Source organism: Camelus ferus, chromosome 12, assembly GCF_009834535.1.
Source record: "Camelus ferus isolate YT-003-E chromosome 12, BCGSAC_Cfer_1.0, whole genome shotgun sequence".
In the NCBI taxonomy this organism is placed as follows: domain Eukaryota; kingdom Metazoa; phylum Chordata; class Mammalia; order Artiodactyla; family Camelidae; genus Camelus; species Camelus ferus.
Window position 1 is genome coordinate 33,780,198 of NC_045707.1, and position 16,927 is coordinate 33,797,124.

Sequence of the window (16,927 nt, forward strand, 5' to 3'; positions counted from 1 at the left end):
GCACAAGTCCAAGAGGTGCCGCTTTCCCAGCGAATTCTGATGGAGTCAATGAATGGAATGGAAGACACAGAATAAACGAGAGCAGGGTTAGAGTTACTGGGGGTTGCAGAAGCCACCAGGAGCCCCAGATATTTCTAGAACAGTGAGTTCTGACGCGTGCTCTTAGGAAGCACAGCTGTTGGCAGAATAATGGCACTCCGCCTCTGCTTCACAATGTGCAAACCCAGAGGGCAAGCGACCAAGTCAAGGCAGACACGACTTCAGCAGCACCTAGAATAGGCCCGGAGTCTCCAAGATCCTTTTCACCTTTCTCCTTACTACGCAGAGGCCCATCAGATGCACCAGTCCCACTGTTCTCCCCGTGTTGGGGACTGGGCGGGGATGCAGGCTCTCATACAAATGGCTTCTTGTTGTGAACACTTATTCCATATTGTAATACCATTATTTTGGCGTTGCATGATATGCATGACTTATTGGTTATAAATAAAACTTCATTTTCGGTGTTAAATGTGTGTCGTTGAAGTTGAATTGGCCAGCCCCTAGTTCATACTGCTCCAGTGAGAACTCCTTTTTTCGCCTTGGCCCCTGACATAACTGCTATGCGACAGAGTGCAGTGAGGCACCTTTCTGTGGCCTCATCCCTCTGTCTGGACGGGACCACCCCGCGGTCACAGATGTTGCTTCTTGGTCTCCTTTGGTCTTCGTGCATTAACCATTTGCTTCATTTTCTTGGGGCACTGATGGCTGAACTCAGTTTATGGGTATTAGAAGTGCAGACACCTCAATTTCCATTCTATAAAACTCCATTGGGGTTGAGCACTTCAAAGCTGTTTCACCAAAGCAGTTATAAATCTAGAGCCTGAGGAAAGGCGGGAACTGAACACATTTATATGTTCTGCTTTTCCTTTTGGCTTGGTTACCCAGGCACCTTGTACCATGGAGGAATTCAGTAAGTTACTAGAGTAAGAGACATTATTTTATTCTTGCAGAACGGATTATAGAGGCATAGTGGTCAGATGGGAAGATAGTCTTAACAGATTACAGTGAAAACTTAATCTACAAGATACTAAAATGTAGAGAACCTGTATGCATTCATACGCTCATCTAATTATTCCTGTTGGGGGTATATGAGACATATTTTTTGAGTACTGATTATTTTCCAGGGACTATACTAGGTATATAAATACTTCATTTAACACTTTGAATAACCTACAAAGTGAGGATTTTTGCGGATATCCTTAATTCCATTTTACAGGTGAAGAAACGTAAGATTGAAGAGGGTTCCGTAACTTGCCTCCCTGACACAGCTACTGAGTGCGGGAGGGTGACTGGCTCCACATTTTTGTATCATTACACAGAAGCCTGGCAACGACACCTAAAACACCTGCTCCACCTGGCACCACTCGACAATATAATTTTCTAATGTCGTCTTAAAATTCTACATCTTAAAAGAAATCACTTCTACTTACAACTTATGGTTATTCCGAGTTCCACACTGTGCTTCTTAGGGAGCTTCACATGAAATGTTCCACTGCTTGGGATGACAGACTCTGTAATTTCAAAACAAACCAGAGTGTGTTTATAGAAGACCAGGAAGAATGGAGCACCAATCAGTGAAAATGCATCAGCAATACTTGTATTAAAGCCTTAGGAACTGAAGTAAAATCCTGATAAACTGAGCTTCTGGTGAAGAACAGACGTCCTGCCCACAGGCTGCGGTGCGTAGTTTACAACAGAACAGTTCGGTATTTTTTAAGTGTGATTCAGACGTGTTTCCATCAAATTTACCTGGGATGCAAGTTAAAAACATAGATTCCTGAATTATCCCTGATTTATGGAATCAGACTCTCTGATGATGAAGACTAGAAATCAGCATTTTAAACATACTCTCCAGGTCATTGTTAGGTATGCTAAAGTTTTAGAACCAAAAGTAGTTACTTTTCCCCCAACCATATTTTTTCAGAGTTTATTATTCAGCAGTTTTTTGTGTCCCCCCCCCCCCCACCCCTCATTCATTGTTTGAAAGTAGCTGGGGGAAATAGACTTCAGGAAAGATTTCAGTTAGCTATGACGGTTGTTGATCTGGAGGGGGAGGGAGGTGCCCTAATTTGTAAAGTAAATGGGGAGAAGTACCCTTAAAGACGTAGAAGCAGGAGTGATATTCAGAATATCTCACAACCAGAATGGTCCTGAGCACCACCGACCAGAATGGACGCTGAGCACAGAGCTGGAACAGGGGCCCCAGGAGGTCCCAGCTGCACCTGCTGGGGGCGAACAGGTTCTTGCCTCGCGCAGGAAAGAATTCAAGAGCAACGCACAGTAAAGTGAATGCAAGTTTATTTAGAGAGACACACACTCCATGGACAGAGTGCGGTCTGTCTCACTCAGAAGGGAAAACAGCTCAGGAGATACACACACTCCACAGGCAGAATGTGGGCCATCTCAGAAAGGTGAGAGGGAGAGAGGGGTGTGGGGGTGTTTAGTTTAAAGTAAAAGGAGATACACATTCCATAGACAGGGTGCGGGCCGTCTCAGAAGGTGAGAGAGAGAGAGCGACCGTGAGGTGCGGAGTTGCTAGGTTTTATGGGCTCAGTAATTTCATATGCTAATGGGTAGGAGGATTATTCCAAATACTGTGGGGAAGGGGCAAGGATTTCCAGGAAACGCTCCCCCACCACCTACTTTTTCATCCTTTTATAGTCAGCCTAGGAACGCTTATGGCACCTGTGGCTGTGCCATGAGGCTCAAGGTCTACTGGACGTCGAATCTTCCGCCATCTTGGTTCTAACCAGTTGGTCCTGTCCTCAGTGGCTGTGTCATTCCCTCAGTGGTTGTGCCCTGCCCTCTTTCCACCCACTTCACACCAAGGACTGAAACAGAACAGGACCTTATGGGGACTTCCCAGGACAGAACCCACCCTCTCTCCCACCCATGTCCTCCACCTGCCTCTTGTCTGTAGAAAAGCTTTAAAGAATAAGTTTAATCAGAGAAATAAGAAAATACAGAAACAAAGGGAAATAGTTAAGCAAAACAAAATAATAAAAATTTAGTCATCAAGCAAAGTCAAGGACCTTTAGTTCCTCAAGGCCTACAGATAATATTCTGAGCCAGATCCTTTGACTGGTCTTGTAGAGACCGAAACCCCCACCAGGCGGAAGCAGTTAGTGACATGCCGACCAGACTGTAGGCATGACATAAGCCGCCACAACGCCAAGAACTGGCCTTGAAGACACGGGAACAAACCCACCCTGGAACTGAAGATTAACTGTACCTAAAACAATCGGCCAGGTGACTAACTGCAAGATGACTGTCAGAGCTGACTGTGCTGTTTTGCATGTACCCCCTCCCTCTGTCTACACACCCCTGAAACTCCCCTTTAAAAGCTCTTGCCCACTGATTGGTGGGGGGGCAGGGAGGGAATGGCCTCTAGACAGGAGTTCCCCCACCTCTGCCGGTTGCCAGCCTGCAAAATAAAACAGACTTTCCTTTGCACCAACACTTGCCTGTATTGGCTTTTGAGTGGTGAACAGCCGGACCCCGTGAGAAGGATGTATGTACTGGCTGACTCTCAACTTTGGATAGAGTTATGGTGATTTTACCAGGGCTTGACTAGTATTTGAGAAAGGAAGGAATTGGTACCTATCCTTAAATATATCTTCTTAAAATTCCTTTAGCAGTCTGGGAGACCTTCAATTAGATATAAGGTTAAAATGGAAATATTCTCTGAAGAGATAATATCTACTCACACTAAATTGCTAATGACTATCATCCTTTCTTGAAGGGTTTAGAAAGGGGTGGGAAGGGGCAGCAGGAAGGAAAGGAAACATTAGCATAAGGCTTCTGGGCCGGCTGAGTGAAACCACTTTTTCTGCTTGATTTTGCACACAGATAGTTCCCCTGACCTGCGTACAAAGAATTAACTGCAGCTACCGTGATGCGGGTGGAACGCTCAGGCCCTCAGGGCCCTAGTCTGATTTGTTAATTACATGTTTAACACATTTTGAGTTCCCCGCAAAGCAGAGGTGGAAGCTGGGATGGCCTCATGGAAACAGAGTACTTTATTGTTCTGCCTCTGGACTTATCTAGTTTCCCATGAAGACTTTAGGCAGCAAACCTTTTACAAGACCAGAACCTTGTAACCCAGCAGGACTCTGCAGGGCCTTCCCGGGACAGATCGCTCCCCCATAACCTCGGCTTTAGCTCCTCTCTGAAAATGGTATCTCATGCATATTTCCTGAGTTTTTCAGATGCTAAAAAACCACCACCAAAGGGAAGAAATGAACTACTTGATGATCCGAGAGAGCACATAGCCCCCAGACCTTCTGGCGCTTGGGGGTTGATAGTGCTGACCGCCCTGTTCGCTCAACATCAACCAATCAGAGAACTGCACGAGCTGATCCCATACCTGCGACCCTCCTTCCTTATCTGGCCTTTAAATATGCTTTGCTGAAACCTTTGGTGAGTTCGGGGTTTTCTTGGGCATGAGCCACCCCTCCCTGCTTACTCAGGCCTGCAATAAACCTTTCTCTGCTCCAAACTCTGATGTTTCATCTTGGCCTTCATGGTGCGTCAGGCGCACGAACTTGCCTTCGGTAACAACCTGATCTTCCAACTCAGAATATTTGCCACAGACAGTTAAGCTGGAGAACACACTGAAATTTTGATGTTCCTGGGCCCTCCAGGCTTCTAGAAAGTCATCTATGAAAAAGACTTCCCAAGCTGCCCTGTCAGCTCCGGCTGGGGCTGCAGGATGCGGCTGGGGCTGCAGGGAGACAGCAAGTCTTCCCTGTCTGGCCTCCTCCCTCCTCCCAGTTCTTTCCTCACTTCCCTGGGGACTGAGGGAATCTGTTGCCTTCTCCCACTTCCTCCCTCTCTTCTTAATTCTCCTGTCCAGTCAGGTGTGGCCCGGTGAGCGTCACAGACCAGTGAGCTCGTATCTTTGGCTCTGCTGTTGTCCTCACCAAAGACTCAACTAAGATGTGCCAGGAAAGAACAACATATATGCATTTGTTTATTTATTGATTAAGAATTTGTTTCCTCCTCATTTCCCAATAAACAAGACAAACTTGTTTATTCCCCCAGTAGATTTCATAAAGACTGGATAATTTTAATAAATTGGGGCAGAAAAAGAGAAATGAGGTTAGTAAAAAACCACCTTGGTGTGCTTTACTTCCTTGCTTCAGGTGCTGCAAGTATTACAAACATTTACTTCCAAAAGGTTTCTCAAATCTGCACCTTTCTTTCGTCTTCTGAGTCTTTGCCATTCCCCGTTCCAACAATGGAAGGCTAATTGCCACCTTCTTCCTACCCACAAAGAGAAAGCTTAAGAATTTGGAATTAGCAGGCAGACTGAGGGCAGAGAGGGCGTTTGGTGAAGAGATGATATATATTTTTTTTAAGCGGAGGTATTGAGGGTTGAACCCAGGATCTCATACATGCTAAGCATGGCTCTATCACTGAGCTACAACCCCCCCCACCCCCCGCCCCACAGGTAAGGCATTTGGAGTGGCTAATTTGGCCCATATGCACCAACAGCCAAGCTTCACAGAGAGTGTGAGGTCTTGGAGATAGCCAGTGGTTGGCCATGGTAGCCCCTGGTTCTAGCCCTTCTCAGGGCTGCCAATGCTCCCTGTCCTCAAGGGCTGTGAAACTCCTGTGTGCTTCCGGTAACTGCCTCTTTTCTGTCTAAAGTAGCTTGAGTGCATCAGTTCTCTGTTGCTTGCAACTGAAACATCTCTGATGAACACAGTGATCCAGCAGAGGAAATGGGATGGGAGCCAAACAGGAAGCCCCACATAAGTGTTCATGGGTGTAGCAGGAATCTATTATTTGATTACTTGGATAAAGTGCGCCAAGTGGTCCATAAGTAAATGTATCAGAAGCTTTAGAGGAACAAACAGTTTCTCTGTTTTGTGGAACTCCTTTCGTGTATGTTTTAGTGTTCTCTGTTTTACAATCCGTTCTCCGTGAAAGGGGAGAGAAGCCTATTTGTATTGTATTGTATGCTCGCATGCATGTATATGTGGATCCTTGTATCTATATGACATCTTGCCCAGGATGCTGTACAAGTGAGATTCTCAAGGGCCTGGAAAATACTGACCTAGAATAGTTAGGATAGCACCTTTTGCTTTAATTTTTAATGCAGGGAACCTTAACTAAGATTAACATTGTTAATGGCACTGGAGGAGATGTTATCACTTCCTGGAAAACAGCAATGGATCACTTTTGACTACATGAGATTTGAAATATTCATAATGATGAACAAGTATCAGCAAATGAATCTCTTTGATCAAGCTGTGGCCTCATTTTAATCTTTAAATGTCAACATTATTTATTTTATATTTGGTAATTTCTTCCCCCTATGCAATTATTTGGTTGTTAAAGCAAAGGCACGTTTAATTTGGGGTTTTGTAAGGAAATACTAGCAAAGAGGAAAAAGATTCAATATTTGGAGAAACATAGGTTTATAGTCAGTAAATAGAATGTTTATTTTCTTAAGACTCCCATGTGATTATTTTGGGTTTCCCTGGTTTTGCTTTATCTTTGTTAATACTACAATTAAAAACACATTTGGATAAGCAAAGGCTTCCTTCTTTCCAGCTGGTCTGCTTCTTCTGCCCGAAGCATTCATGGTTGGCACAGTACGATTACCACCACAACATAATTCATCAACCTGGACAACCTTGAGAGATTTGAAAAACGTAAAGGATTCTAAGGGGTAAATATAAACGTTTAACTCCCACTCACTCACAGAAAAACACAGGGGGCTCCTGTAATGATGGCAAACACCATTTGACAGGATTTTTACTGAGATATCTTCCCAGAACAAAGCTGTATTTTTTTTCCCAACAAAATAACTTCAGAGTTAAAGTAGAAACTTCAGGTATTCATAATATTGTAGGTTGGTATTTACAAGACAGTATTGAAAAAGGCAAAATGTAAATTGTGCATGTGTTATGATTATAGCTTTATAAAATTATATGTATGGTAAAGGACTTTGGTAAAGAAATACAAAAAGATCTTTAAAAATAACAGAGTGATGGGGTTATAAGTAATGTCAGCTTTAAAAAAACTTTTCATGTTACTACAATTTGGACAGTGGTTCCTATTTAAAGGGACAGATTTAGGCAAAAGTGTATTCACAGTCAAAGGTTTTAACCACTCTACATGTCACTCAGAATGTTTATAAAATGGAGAAAGCTTATCCCCAAGATCCAATAGTGTGGTAATTAGCGTAGGTATAATATATTTCTGAGGAGGAAGTGGAAATGGGTGGTGGTTCATATCCAGACAGTTGGGAGTGAATCCAGAAGGGCAGGGTAGCCTTGAAATTACTTCATGTCCAGAGATTTCCTACCAATGTTTCAAGTTCTCAACTAGCTAAAAGAGGTTGTTTCTGATTCCAGCAGTTTTCAATAGATTCCAGGAGATTAGTAATGACTTGCTGGAGTGTTTTATTGAGGGCTCTGATGCTGTGTCTAGGTTCAACAGGGGGATACTGAAGTCAACTAGTGATGTCTGCCATGAGCAAGGGAGCAGGGAATGACAGGATGGGAGCTTATTTTTCCTGGCCCTATTTTACATCACATCTGTCCATTTGAAATGGTTGATTTCCGGAACAACTGAGGGCAGAGGGAGATGATTGTAGGTCCCTTTTTCCTGTCCCTTATTCAAGCAAGCTTGGTGCTGAGAAAGTGGGTTTAATAGATATAGTTTCTATTTTTTAGGAGCTTAAACCTAAGCTCTAAAGTATTTAATCAACATATAAAATATATATATGGTATAGGTTAGACAAATAATGAACAAATAGTAAGATACCCACAAAATAAAAATGCATTTACACTATAAGTAAATACTTAGATATTGCTATGAAGAAGGTCACATTGTGCTGGCCATTCCACCACTAGCATGGAGTGAGTAGATTCTGCTCAACCTTGTACAGTGCACAGGAGAGCGACCTCCCCTCCACAAACCACATCAGTCAGACAGAGACTCAGAAATCCTGCTGTTTCATGCTGGGAAGTGTAATATGACATGGAGGAGATACATGTAAGGCAAGAGACCCACGCACTTTGCTGTGGGACCTTGAGTCTCCTGGTCTGAACCTCAGTTCCCTGTTTATAAATAAATGAAGGTATTGGATTATAACACTTTTTCCACTGTGAATGTTATGATTATAGTAAGTACATCCTGGGGCCACTGGACAGCCTTCTTTGAAAGCCATACCCTCAGGGCCATCTGATCCTTACAAGGTCTTATTACTAGATTCTGCTTGGCCACAGCTGAAGGGGAAGATGCCACTCCTAAGTTGGGCCAATTAGATGCTTTCTCTCGGGAATTGGAAATTGGAACTGGCTGGTCCTGGCTGGGCACATAAGCAAGGATGGGGCAATTATTTACAATCAGAAGTTAGAGAAAACACGTACAGAGACAAATGGAGCAGATGTGTGGAAACAAGCAGCCCCGAGAGACCAGGAACCTCAGAGAAACAGTGCGTGTGAAATCAAGTCTTCATGCAAACTTTAGTCCTGATCCTAGTCCCTCAGGGGAGCCAACTGTACTTCATTCATTCATTCACCAAGTACTGGCTGACAGCTTCCTATATTCCAAGTACTATTTTGAGTGCTGGGGTGCACGCGTGAACATAAGGCACAAAGTCCCTAACATCATAGATTCTTCTACAGGGGAAGACAAGACAATAAACAAACAGATATACTACAAAGCATGAGGGCATAAGAAGGGCTATTAAGAACCATAAATCTGGGCAAGAGGTCAAAGTGACGGATGGTCATGGAAGGCTTCTTTGAGTAATTAACAGTTGAGAAAAGATCTGGGTAATGTGAGCAAACCATCCAAAACATACTGGGGAAGAGCTACCCAGGCAGAGGGAACAGCTCCCTGCAGTGATCCTTTGACGGGATTGTGCTTGGCGGTTCAAGAGCAGCTAGTTCATACTCCTCCTCGTTCCAAGTCTCGCCCTCCCTCTGAGAGATTTCACTGTGTGGGCACTCCGCCCATCATCCTGCATTCCCAAGTCCCAGACCTCCACTGGTTGAATATTTGCCTCCACTCCTAAACACCAACATGCCACTTTGACCTCAGGCTCCAAGCTGTTAGCCCTCTCATGAACTTTCTCCCATGACACCCATTTTTCTTCCTGAAGACTCTGAGTTCCTGAAGCCCTCCCTTTCCTTCTGGCCTCTCATCTTGATATTTCATTGATTTCCATCTTTCTCTCACCTAGATTCTTTCAAGCACATGCAGTATGTGTAGTGTTTAAAGTGTGGCCTTTGGAGCCACACTGCCTGTGTTAAAAGCCCAGCCCTACCATTAACATGATCCTCACTTTTCCGGGGGGCATAATAATAGTAAACTTCTCCATTGCTGTATTAAGGATTAAATGAGCTAATGCACACACAGTGCTTAAGGAAAGTAACATGCCACAGAGTAAGCATTTGATAAATATGATAATTTTGATAGTATTATTTGTTGCTCTTCCTGCAACAATTTGAACTTCTGTGACTTAAGTTCTCCCTCTTTGAATCTTCTCTGCAAATCTCCGTCTCTGGCTCAATCTAATCATCTACTGTCTCTGCTTTTATTCTTTGGCAGCTGAGGTCTCCTGACAAAAAAACTACCTGACCATGCACGCTGATGCTGCTATAAACTTAGAGCTTCCAGACTCTGCTTGGGCCACCACCCAGCTTTACATGGGTCTTTACACGGGTCTGGTTGGTTTTCTCACTCATTCCCCCATTAGCTATTCTAAACCTTTGTCCTTCATTTCTGTTCCCCAAGATGCTGACCCTTTCACCCTTGCTTGACAGTTCCAACGTGATCTTCCTAAACACAGCTAAAAAGGTAATTATTTTCTCACATCCTTCTCTTCAAACCCCAAGGAAGAGCTCCTCTACTTCCTGTCTCAGACTAGTTATCTACCTATGTCCTAGATAACTTCCCTTCTCATCCCTTTGGAAACCCATATCTACCAACGATCTGTTTTTTCTCTCATTTATTTCAGGCCCCAAACATGCTCAACTCTCTCCAAACAAACAGCAAAGCACGGTTAACACCCCTGTGAACTCCGACCCTCTCTATCTGTTGTCCCACCACCTTTCATCTACAGCTAAATTTCGTTGACCTTGACAAATGTCCCCTGCGGCAAAACTGATCTTGGCTGAGAACCACTGATGAGAAGATAAGATGATATAAATTAGAGCGCCGAGTGTGTAACTAGAGTAACTCAATGCTGCAAAAGTTCTAAGAAGGGAAGCCTCCAGTGGCCTCCAGTCCCTTTCACCTGTTTACTGCATTTTTCTTGCCAAACCAACACCCAAAACCCACTTCCTTGGCAGACAACAAGCATAGCCTGTCTGTACTTCTCCACCCTTCCTTCTGTCACCCCTCAGCTCCCTGCAATCTGACTTTGTCCTCCAATTCCTTGAAACTTCTCTGCAATGTCTTTCTTCCTAATTGCCAAATCCAGTGGACATTTCCTTTCCTGCCTTGATTGCTTGAATTCTCCCCAGCACTTTTATGCTATTGACCATGACTTTTGCCTTGAAACTCTTGCTTTGGCTTCCAAAATGCCACTTTTTGGTTCTCCTCCCACTTTTCATGTAGTGTCTTCGTTACCTCGGTTGCTAGCATCCTTTCCCTTTAAATCTCAGTATTCGTCAGGCAGAATCCCCTTCTTACTGCCACTCTTTCCCTGGTGTCCTCTATTCTGATGACTTTAGCAGGCACCCCCACGTTGGTCACTCCTCAGTCTACTCTGTAGCGCAGACCTGTCCTGGGCTCCAGGAGGCACTGCCTGCAGTGTCCTGGGCCTTTCCTACTGCATTCCAGTGCAACACACAATCAGCAAGTCTATTCTTTTTCGTTTTTGTTTGTTTGTTTTTTGTTTTTTATAATCATTAAAAATAAGCAAACATATATTGTAACATGTATTCCATTATGTATAACACATGTATATTCCATATTTTGTTTACCCATGCATCCACTGATGGGCACTTGGGCTGTTTCTACCTTTTGGCTATTTCGAACAAGAGTCCAAGTTTTGTTTTAACACCTTTTTTTCCTAATCTTTTGGGCAAATACCTAGGAATAGAATTACTGGGTCACATGGTAATTCTATGTTTACCCTGTTAAGGGAACATCAAACTGTTCTCCACAGCAGCTGCGCATTAAGCAAGGCTATTCTTATCTTTCAGCAGTTCTTTCTTGTGTCTCATTGGCTACCAGGTTCTTGAAGATATTGATCCTTTCCATTTTTCCTTTCAATGATCTGAACATAGCACAGTGCCTAGCACCTGGTAACTGGTGTCTGGTAACAGTCTTTTTTTTTTTTTTTTTTTAAGCATAATGGATTTTATTTGTATTTAGCAGACAATTTTCCCCCATTATTATTATTTTTTAATTGAAGTATAGTTGATTTACAATGTTGTCGTAGTTTCTGGTGTACAGCATGGTAACTGTCTTTTGAGCAAGGAATGAACGTGCTTGTCTTTTTTCCCTAGTATTGGCAGTGGATTTGCCTACTCACGTCTAAAATAGAACTCTTTTTGTTATCCCCAAATTTCTACTCTTGAAGTCTTCTTCTCAGTGAAAAGTAACATTATCTGCTCAACTGCTCGCTGTCATAATCAGAGTCATTATGATCTTCCCTTTCTCTCATCTTCCATACCTAATCGATGAGCAAGTTACGTTAGCTTTGCTTCAAGCCAGGTCCTGAATTTCACTGTCTGTCACCACCTCTAGAACTACCACCTTGTCTAAGAAACCATCATCCCTTACCTGTCCAACTGCTACAAACTTCTGTTTTTTCTGCTTTTGCTACTGTCCCCCTACATTTCATAAGATCTCTCCGAAACGTTCATTAGGTTATCTCATTCCCCTCTGTAAAATGCTCCATGACTTCACTACACTTGGATACAGTCTAAAATCTTCCAAGGTACAGCATCACTTGGCCCCTTCCAACTTCTCCAACCCCACCTCCAAATCCAAATCTGATCCCCATCCTCAACTCCCTTATATGCTCTAGCAAGAGTTATTTCTGCTGTTTCTCAAACCACCTAGCTTATTATTCAGGCTCACACCTTACACACTGGCTGTTCCCTCTGCCTGGAATGTTCTCACCCCAAATTCTGACACGGCTAGCTCCTTCTCAACCTTCAAATCTCTGCTCAATGTCTCTTCATTAGAGAGTCATTCTATGAAAATGCCCCCTCCAGCCTTTCTCTAACCCCCAGTCTGTTTTACTTTCCACAAAGCACTGTCTAAATTTGTATTAATTACTTTACAAATTAATTTACTGTACTACTATAATATAAGCTTCATGAAGACAGGGATGTTTTCCCCTTCCCTGGCTGCTGTTGCATCTCCACTGTATAGAATATGAACAGACCCACAGTAAACACTCAGCAAATATTTGCTGGGATAATTTGATCCCAATGTCCAAAGGGATATCTTTAGTCATTGATAAAGGTAAAGGTTATCGGGTCTATGAGATAGAATTTCACTAAGAGAAGACAATTTTCTTAGATGGGAACCGGCACCAACCTCTACAACCTGTACTCCTGTTAGCTACTGACAAGGACTCTCTCCATGACCAAACTGAAGTCATATAAATGCCCCTGCTGGTTTTGATGTGAAGTTCAGTCTCTCTCCTATTGCAAGTCTTGATCGCTACTGAAATAGTCTCGAATAAAATCTTCTTTGTCATCTGTAACAAGTGTCCAGTACAATTTCTCTTTAACACGAGAAACCAAGTATTTACCTACTGGGCTGGCATAATTCCATCTAATGAATTTTCATTGTTCCCCACAGAACTTTTTTTTTTTTTTTTTTTGCAGTGGGAAGAGTCAAAGAGAGGCATTTCTTGTCCCCATGACCGAAGAATATGGTTTCTCTAGCATATAGGGGAAAAGTCAAGAAGAATAAAGGCTACCTGATTTTTTTAAATCACCTTTATAGTGGCTATTACTTATTCATTTGTCACATTTATTTTCAATTGTTCTTGTGGTGACACTTTAATGAATGCAATGCTCAATTCAAAATGACACTCCGAACTTCCTAAACAAAAACATGTTCAGTATATAAAGAACTGTCGTTCCTCTCCCATCCCCTGCCACATAATCGACACCATTCACATGCTTCCAGTTCTGCCTTTGCGCTGACTTGAGATTATATGATCGTACCTGCAACATCAAACTCAATTTCCAGTGTGACCTTGCTTGTGATTGAAGAGTCACGGAGGAGCTGATTGGCTTCCTCGAAGGTGCTGTCTTCAGTTGGAATTCCATTAATGGCCATCACTCTGTCTCCAATCTGCAGCACCCCACATCTAAATTTAGAACCACATCTTAGAAGTTGTAGATAGAGTAAATAATTATCAAGTTGACGTCGCCAAGATTCTTGCAAAATAGCATTTGGTCTTGTGTGTTCAACACTGTGGGCATCCTATTAGGTCAACTGCAATGCCCTACATTCTTTTTTTTTATTGCAGTAGAGTTGATTTACAATATTGTGTTAGTTTCAGGTGTGCAGCGAAGTGATTCACTTACACACAATGTACAACATTCTTGTGTTTCATGGCTACAAATGTGAGCCAGGGAATCCTGAAGTATCCCAGAGAAGTAATTAATAATTCAGCACCATACTGTTATAATCTGATCTGAACCAATATACAGTAATGATCCAATATACAGTAATGATGAATGTGCATTCCCCCTTGGCAGGGCAATTACTATGAAGTCTGGACTTCAGAGATTTTTTTTTCATGGATGTTTTTCCTTTTTAATTAATTTGCCTCTAGTCCCTGACAGACAAAAATCTGCTAAAGGCACCCATGCTTGCAATCCTTCTCAAACCTGATTGAGAACATAAAATGTTATTGTCAGAACAGAATGTTCACCACGTCTCGCGTTTCCTGCATTGAGCTCTGTTCCATAATTTATTAGCTGTTCAAAGACAGCCAGCAAGAAATGCAGAGCAGAAAACGATGCTGTGAAAGAAAGTGGCTCACCTCTCTGCCGGGCTGTCAGCTTCAATATAGGAAATCAGAGGTGGAGAGGAGAGGGTCTCTGTGGCAAACACACTGCCCTGCAGTTGAATCCCAAATCCTGTGACAGGATCTGCCGTCAGCACAACCTCGGTGGTTTCTGTGTGAACAACCTGCCCAGCCAAGCCCACTGTGCTAGAGGCTAAAGACACTAGAGGAACAAACACAAAAAAGAATGACTTTAGATTAGAGCAAGCACCAGGAAGGCCAGCATGTCTGAAATAGATCATGTTTCTGAAAACAAAAGACAAAAAAACAAAACAAAACCAAACCCCACAACTCACTGGCAATAATGGGACGTGAGATTTTGATCTTTAAGCAAAAAGTTTAGCCAGAGCTGAGCAGGATAAACGAATCTCCCAATATGTGTCACATTTAAGTCACAGCACCAGTGTCGCCCCCTCCTCACACCTACCCCTCTATCAGGGACAGTTCTGGGAGCTACCGGAACAGGACGGTCTTGGGGTCAGGTACCCGGGGTCCAGTCCTGGCTCGACCATCAAGCAACCACCTGGGTGACCTTGGGGTAAGTCATTAACCTCCTTCTTATTGAGGAGAAAGGGGATTGGGCTAACTGGTCTAATCCTCCTCCTCCACTTTAGCCATTTGTACCTAAGTTTCAAGCTTTTTACAAACAACCTGCCCTTCAGCTTTGAAGAAGCAGTTCACCTAAGTGTGTGCGGCTCCTGGGTGGTGAGGACGTGCTGGTCGTCAGCCTTACCCTAGTGCTGGGCTTGTGCGACGGAGGCGTTTAAACTCTACAGGCCTCCTACCCCCAAATCTGGTCTCCTCAGTCCTTGTTCTTTCCCACTGGGTCTCCAGCCTATGTTGTCATCTCTTATTTCATTCATTCCTCTGATATTCATCCCAGCCCCCAGGCACACAGCTCTGTCTTGATCCCATTCCCAACCTGGGTCCTGAAAAGGCATCCTCCTAGCCTCTCAGTGCTGCCCACTGGGTCCTGTGCTTCCTCTGCTCTCTGTGAGCAGCTCTCTGCCTGTAGGGTCCTGTGCTAGACTGCTGTTTCCTCCAAAAAAGGTCTTCTGGCCTCCTTACTTAAACTGAAACCTGATGACACCATACCCCTCAGGACCCTCTCCAACCAGACGCTCTTTTTCCTCACTCCCCCTGTGCCGGGCAAGGAGAGATGGGTTTATAATGCTCTTCGCTCCCCATACGCAGTGCTGTTTACTTCAAACCACTCCTACCAGGAGTTCCACATTCTGTACTTATTTCTGCTTTGTCTCATCTGCAAACCCATAGTTTTCTACTCTTAGAAAATCCTCGCTCTTTTCTCACTGACTTAAGGACTTGGCTCCTCACTTACCTCCTCTAACCTGCAGCCCTTCCTTGTCCTCAGCACCTCTGACATCACGGCCACGATCTCCTAACACGCTGGCGAGATGGTTCTTCAGCTCCCTCCATGCCAGTCACTAGCCATCCCATCCTCCACCTCCCTGAGAGCAGAGCCCTATGCTGGACCCCATCTTCCTTCACAATGGTGAGAGCCTCCAGATCTCAGTATCCAAATCCCCCTTACTGATCGCGTATCCTTATCAGCCATCTTCCCCAGTCCCTGCGATCTAACTTTCTCCTCTTTATGACTTCCAGTCCCATTTTCTCTCACTTGTCTCCTAGTCTAACAGCTTTCAAACAATATTTTTAGCAACAGATCCCTCCCCACCACCACACACCCTTCATATGAAGGCATGTAAAGGAGGCCCTTATGTTCCAGATAAAAACAGCTACTGCAGATACTGAGGTAGAAATAGGGAACCCCAGACGCCTCTGCCCCCGTCACGTGAGAATCTAGTGAACCCCGTTTGCAAGCCGTCTTCACTCGTTGCTTGTCTAGCATCATTTCCCTCTACCTCCACCTGGAAACTCTGGTGACCGTTTCAGTGATGCATCTGTTAGTATTCTTAAACCTCACGTGACTTCCTATTCTCCAATACACTGTACTCTTTTCGTAATGGCTAGTTCATTCCGCTGCTGCTCCTGAGTTGCTGAAGGGTGCTACGGAAAGTCATGACAAATTCACATGATTCTCTAGGGGGCCCTGGAATCTTTTGTGGTGTAATATTTTGGCATCTTATTTGATTCCTCATAGGATTTCTCACAAACAGTTCTATCCTTTTAAGGGTCAAACTTTACTCTTACTTAATTTCCTACAAGACTGAAAAGATCCAGCCACTTGACAAGAGTTCCTTAAACAACATTCTTCCTCTCAACCTCAGTTTCTCTGTATCTTCATCTGCTCTCCTTTTCCCCTCTCCTGTTTTAGGAGGATGTATCCTTTTCATATCAAGGCTAACTCTTCCTTTCTGTATTTTTGGTACTATCTCTTTCCACTCCCTCTGTGATTTTGTGCCATAAAACATCTCTCTCGATATTTTGTCCAACTTTCCTACTCACTCCACTAGCTGTCTGACCTTTCTCTATAGATTTGTATGGATTCCCAAACTACCTAAAATTTGGCTTCTCCCTTCACCCTTTACTGTAACCATTCTCATGGGTGACTTCCTGATTGCCAAAATCAATGGCTTCATTCGCTCTAACCAGTCTGCGGTAACTGGCTTTGGGAACCACCGCTTTCTAGTTTCTCTCTCGGTTTTGATGAAGCTTTGTTCTTAGTTTACGTTTTCAGCTGCTACCAGTTCCTTTGTCTTGGTCTACACTCCAAACATAGAGCTGACCGTGGCTGTGTCCTAAGCCTTTTCTACTCTCATTCTTCCCCCGTTCACTTCCAACACCACCTATCATATGACCTCTTGTGTACCTTCTCACGTCTACCTCTCTGGTTTCTCACAGGAGACAGTGATGAATTTTCTTGATGTCCCACCCACAAAGATATCTCAGTGACTC

At 43.6% G+C, this 16,927-nt stretch overlaps 1 protein-coding gene across 1 annotated transcript in view; it reads right to left on the reverse strand.

Annotated features, from left to right (window-relative positions):
* GRIP1 (glutamate receptor interacting protein 1) overlaps positions 1-16,927 on the reverse strand; it is a 614,867-nt gene that overhangs the window by 77,137 nt on the left and 520,803 nt on the right. Inside the window, 3 exon segments of the mRNA XM_032493355.1 lie at positions 1,470-1,550; positions 13,200-13,345; positions 14,027-14,213. Coding sequence (XP_032349246.1) covers positions 1,470-1,550; positions 13,200-13,345; positions 14,027-14,213 — 414 coding nt within the window.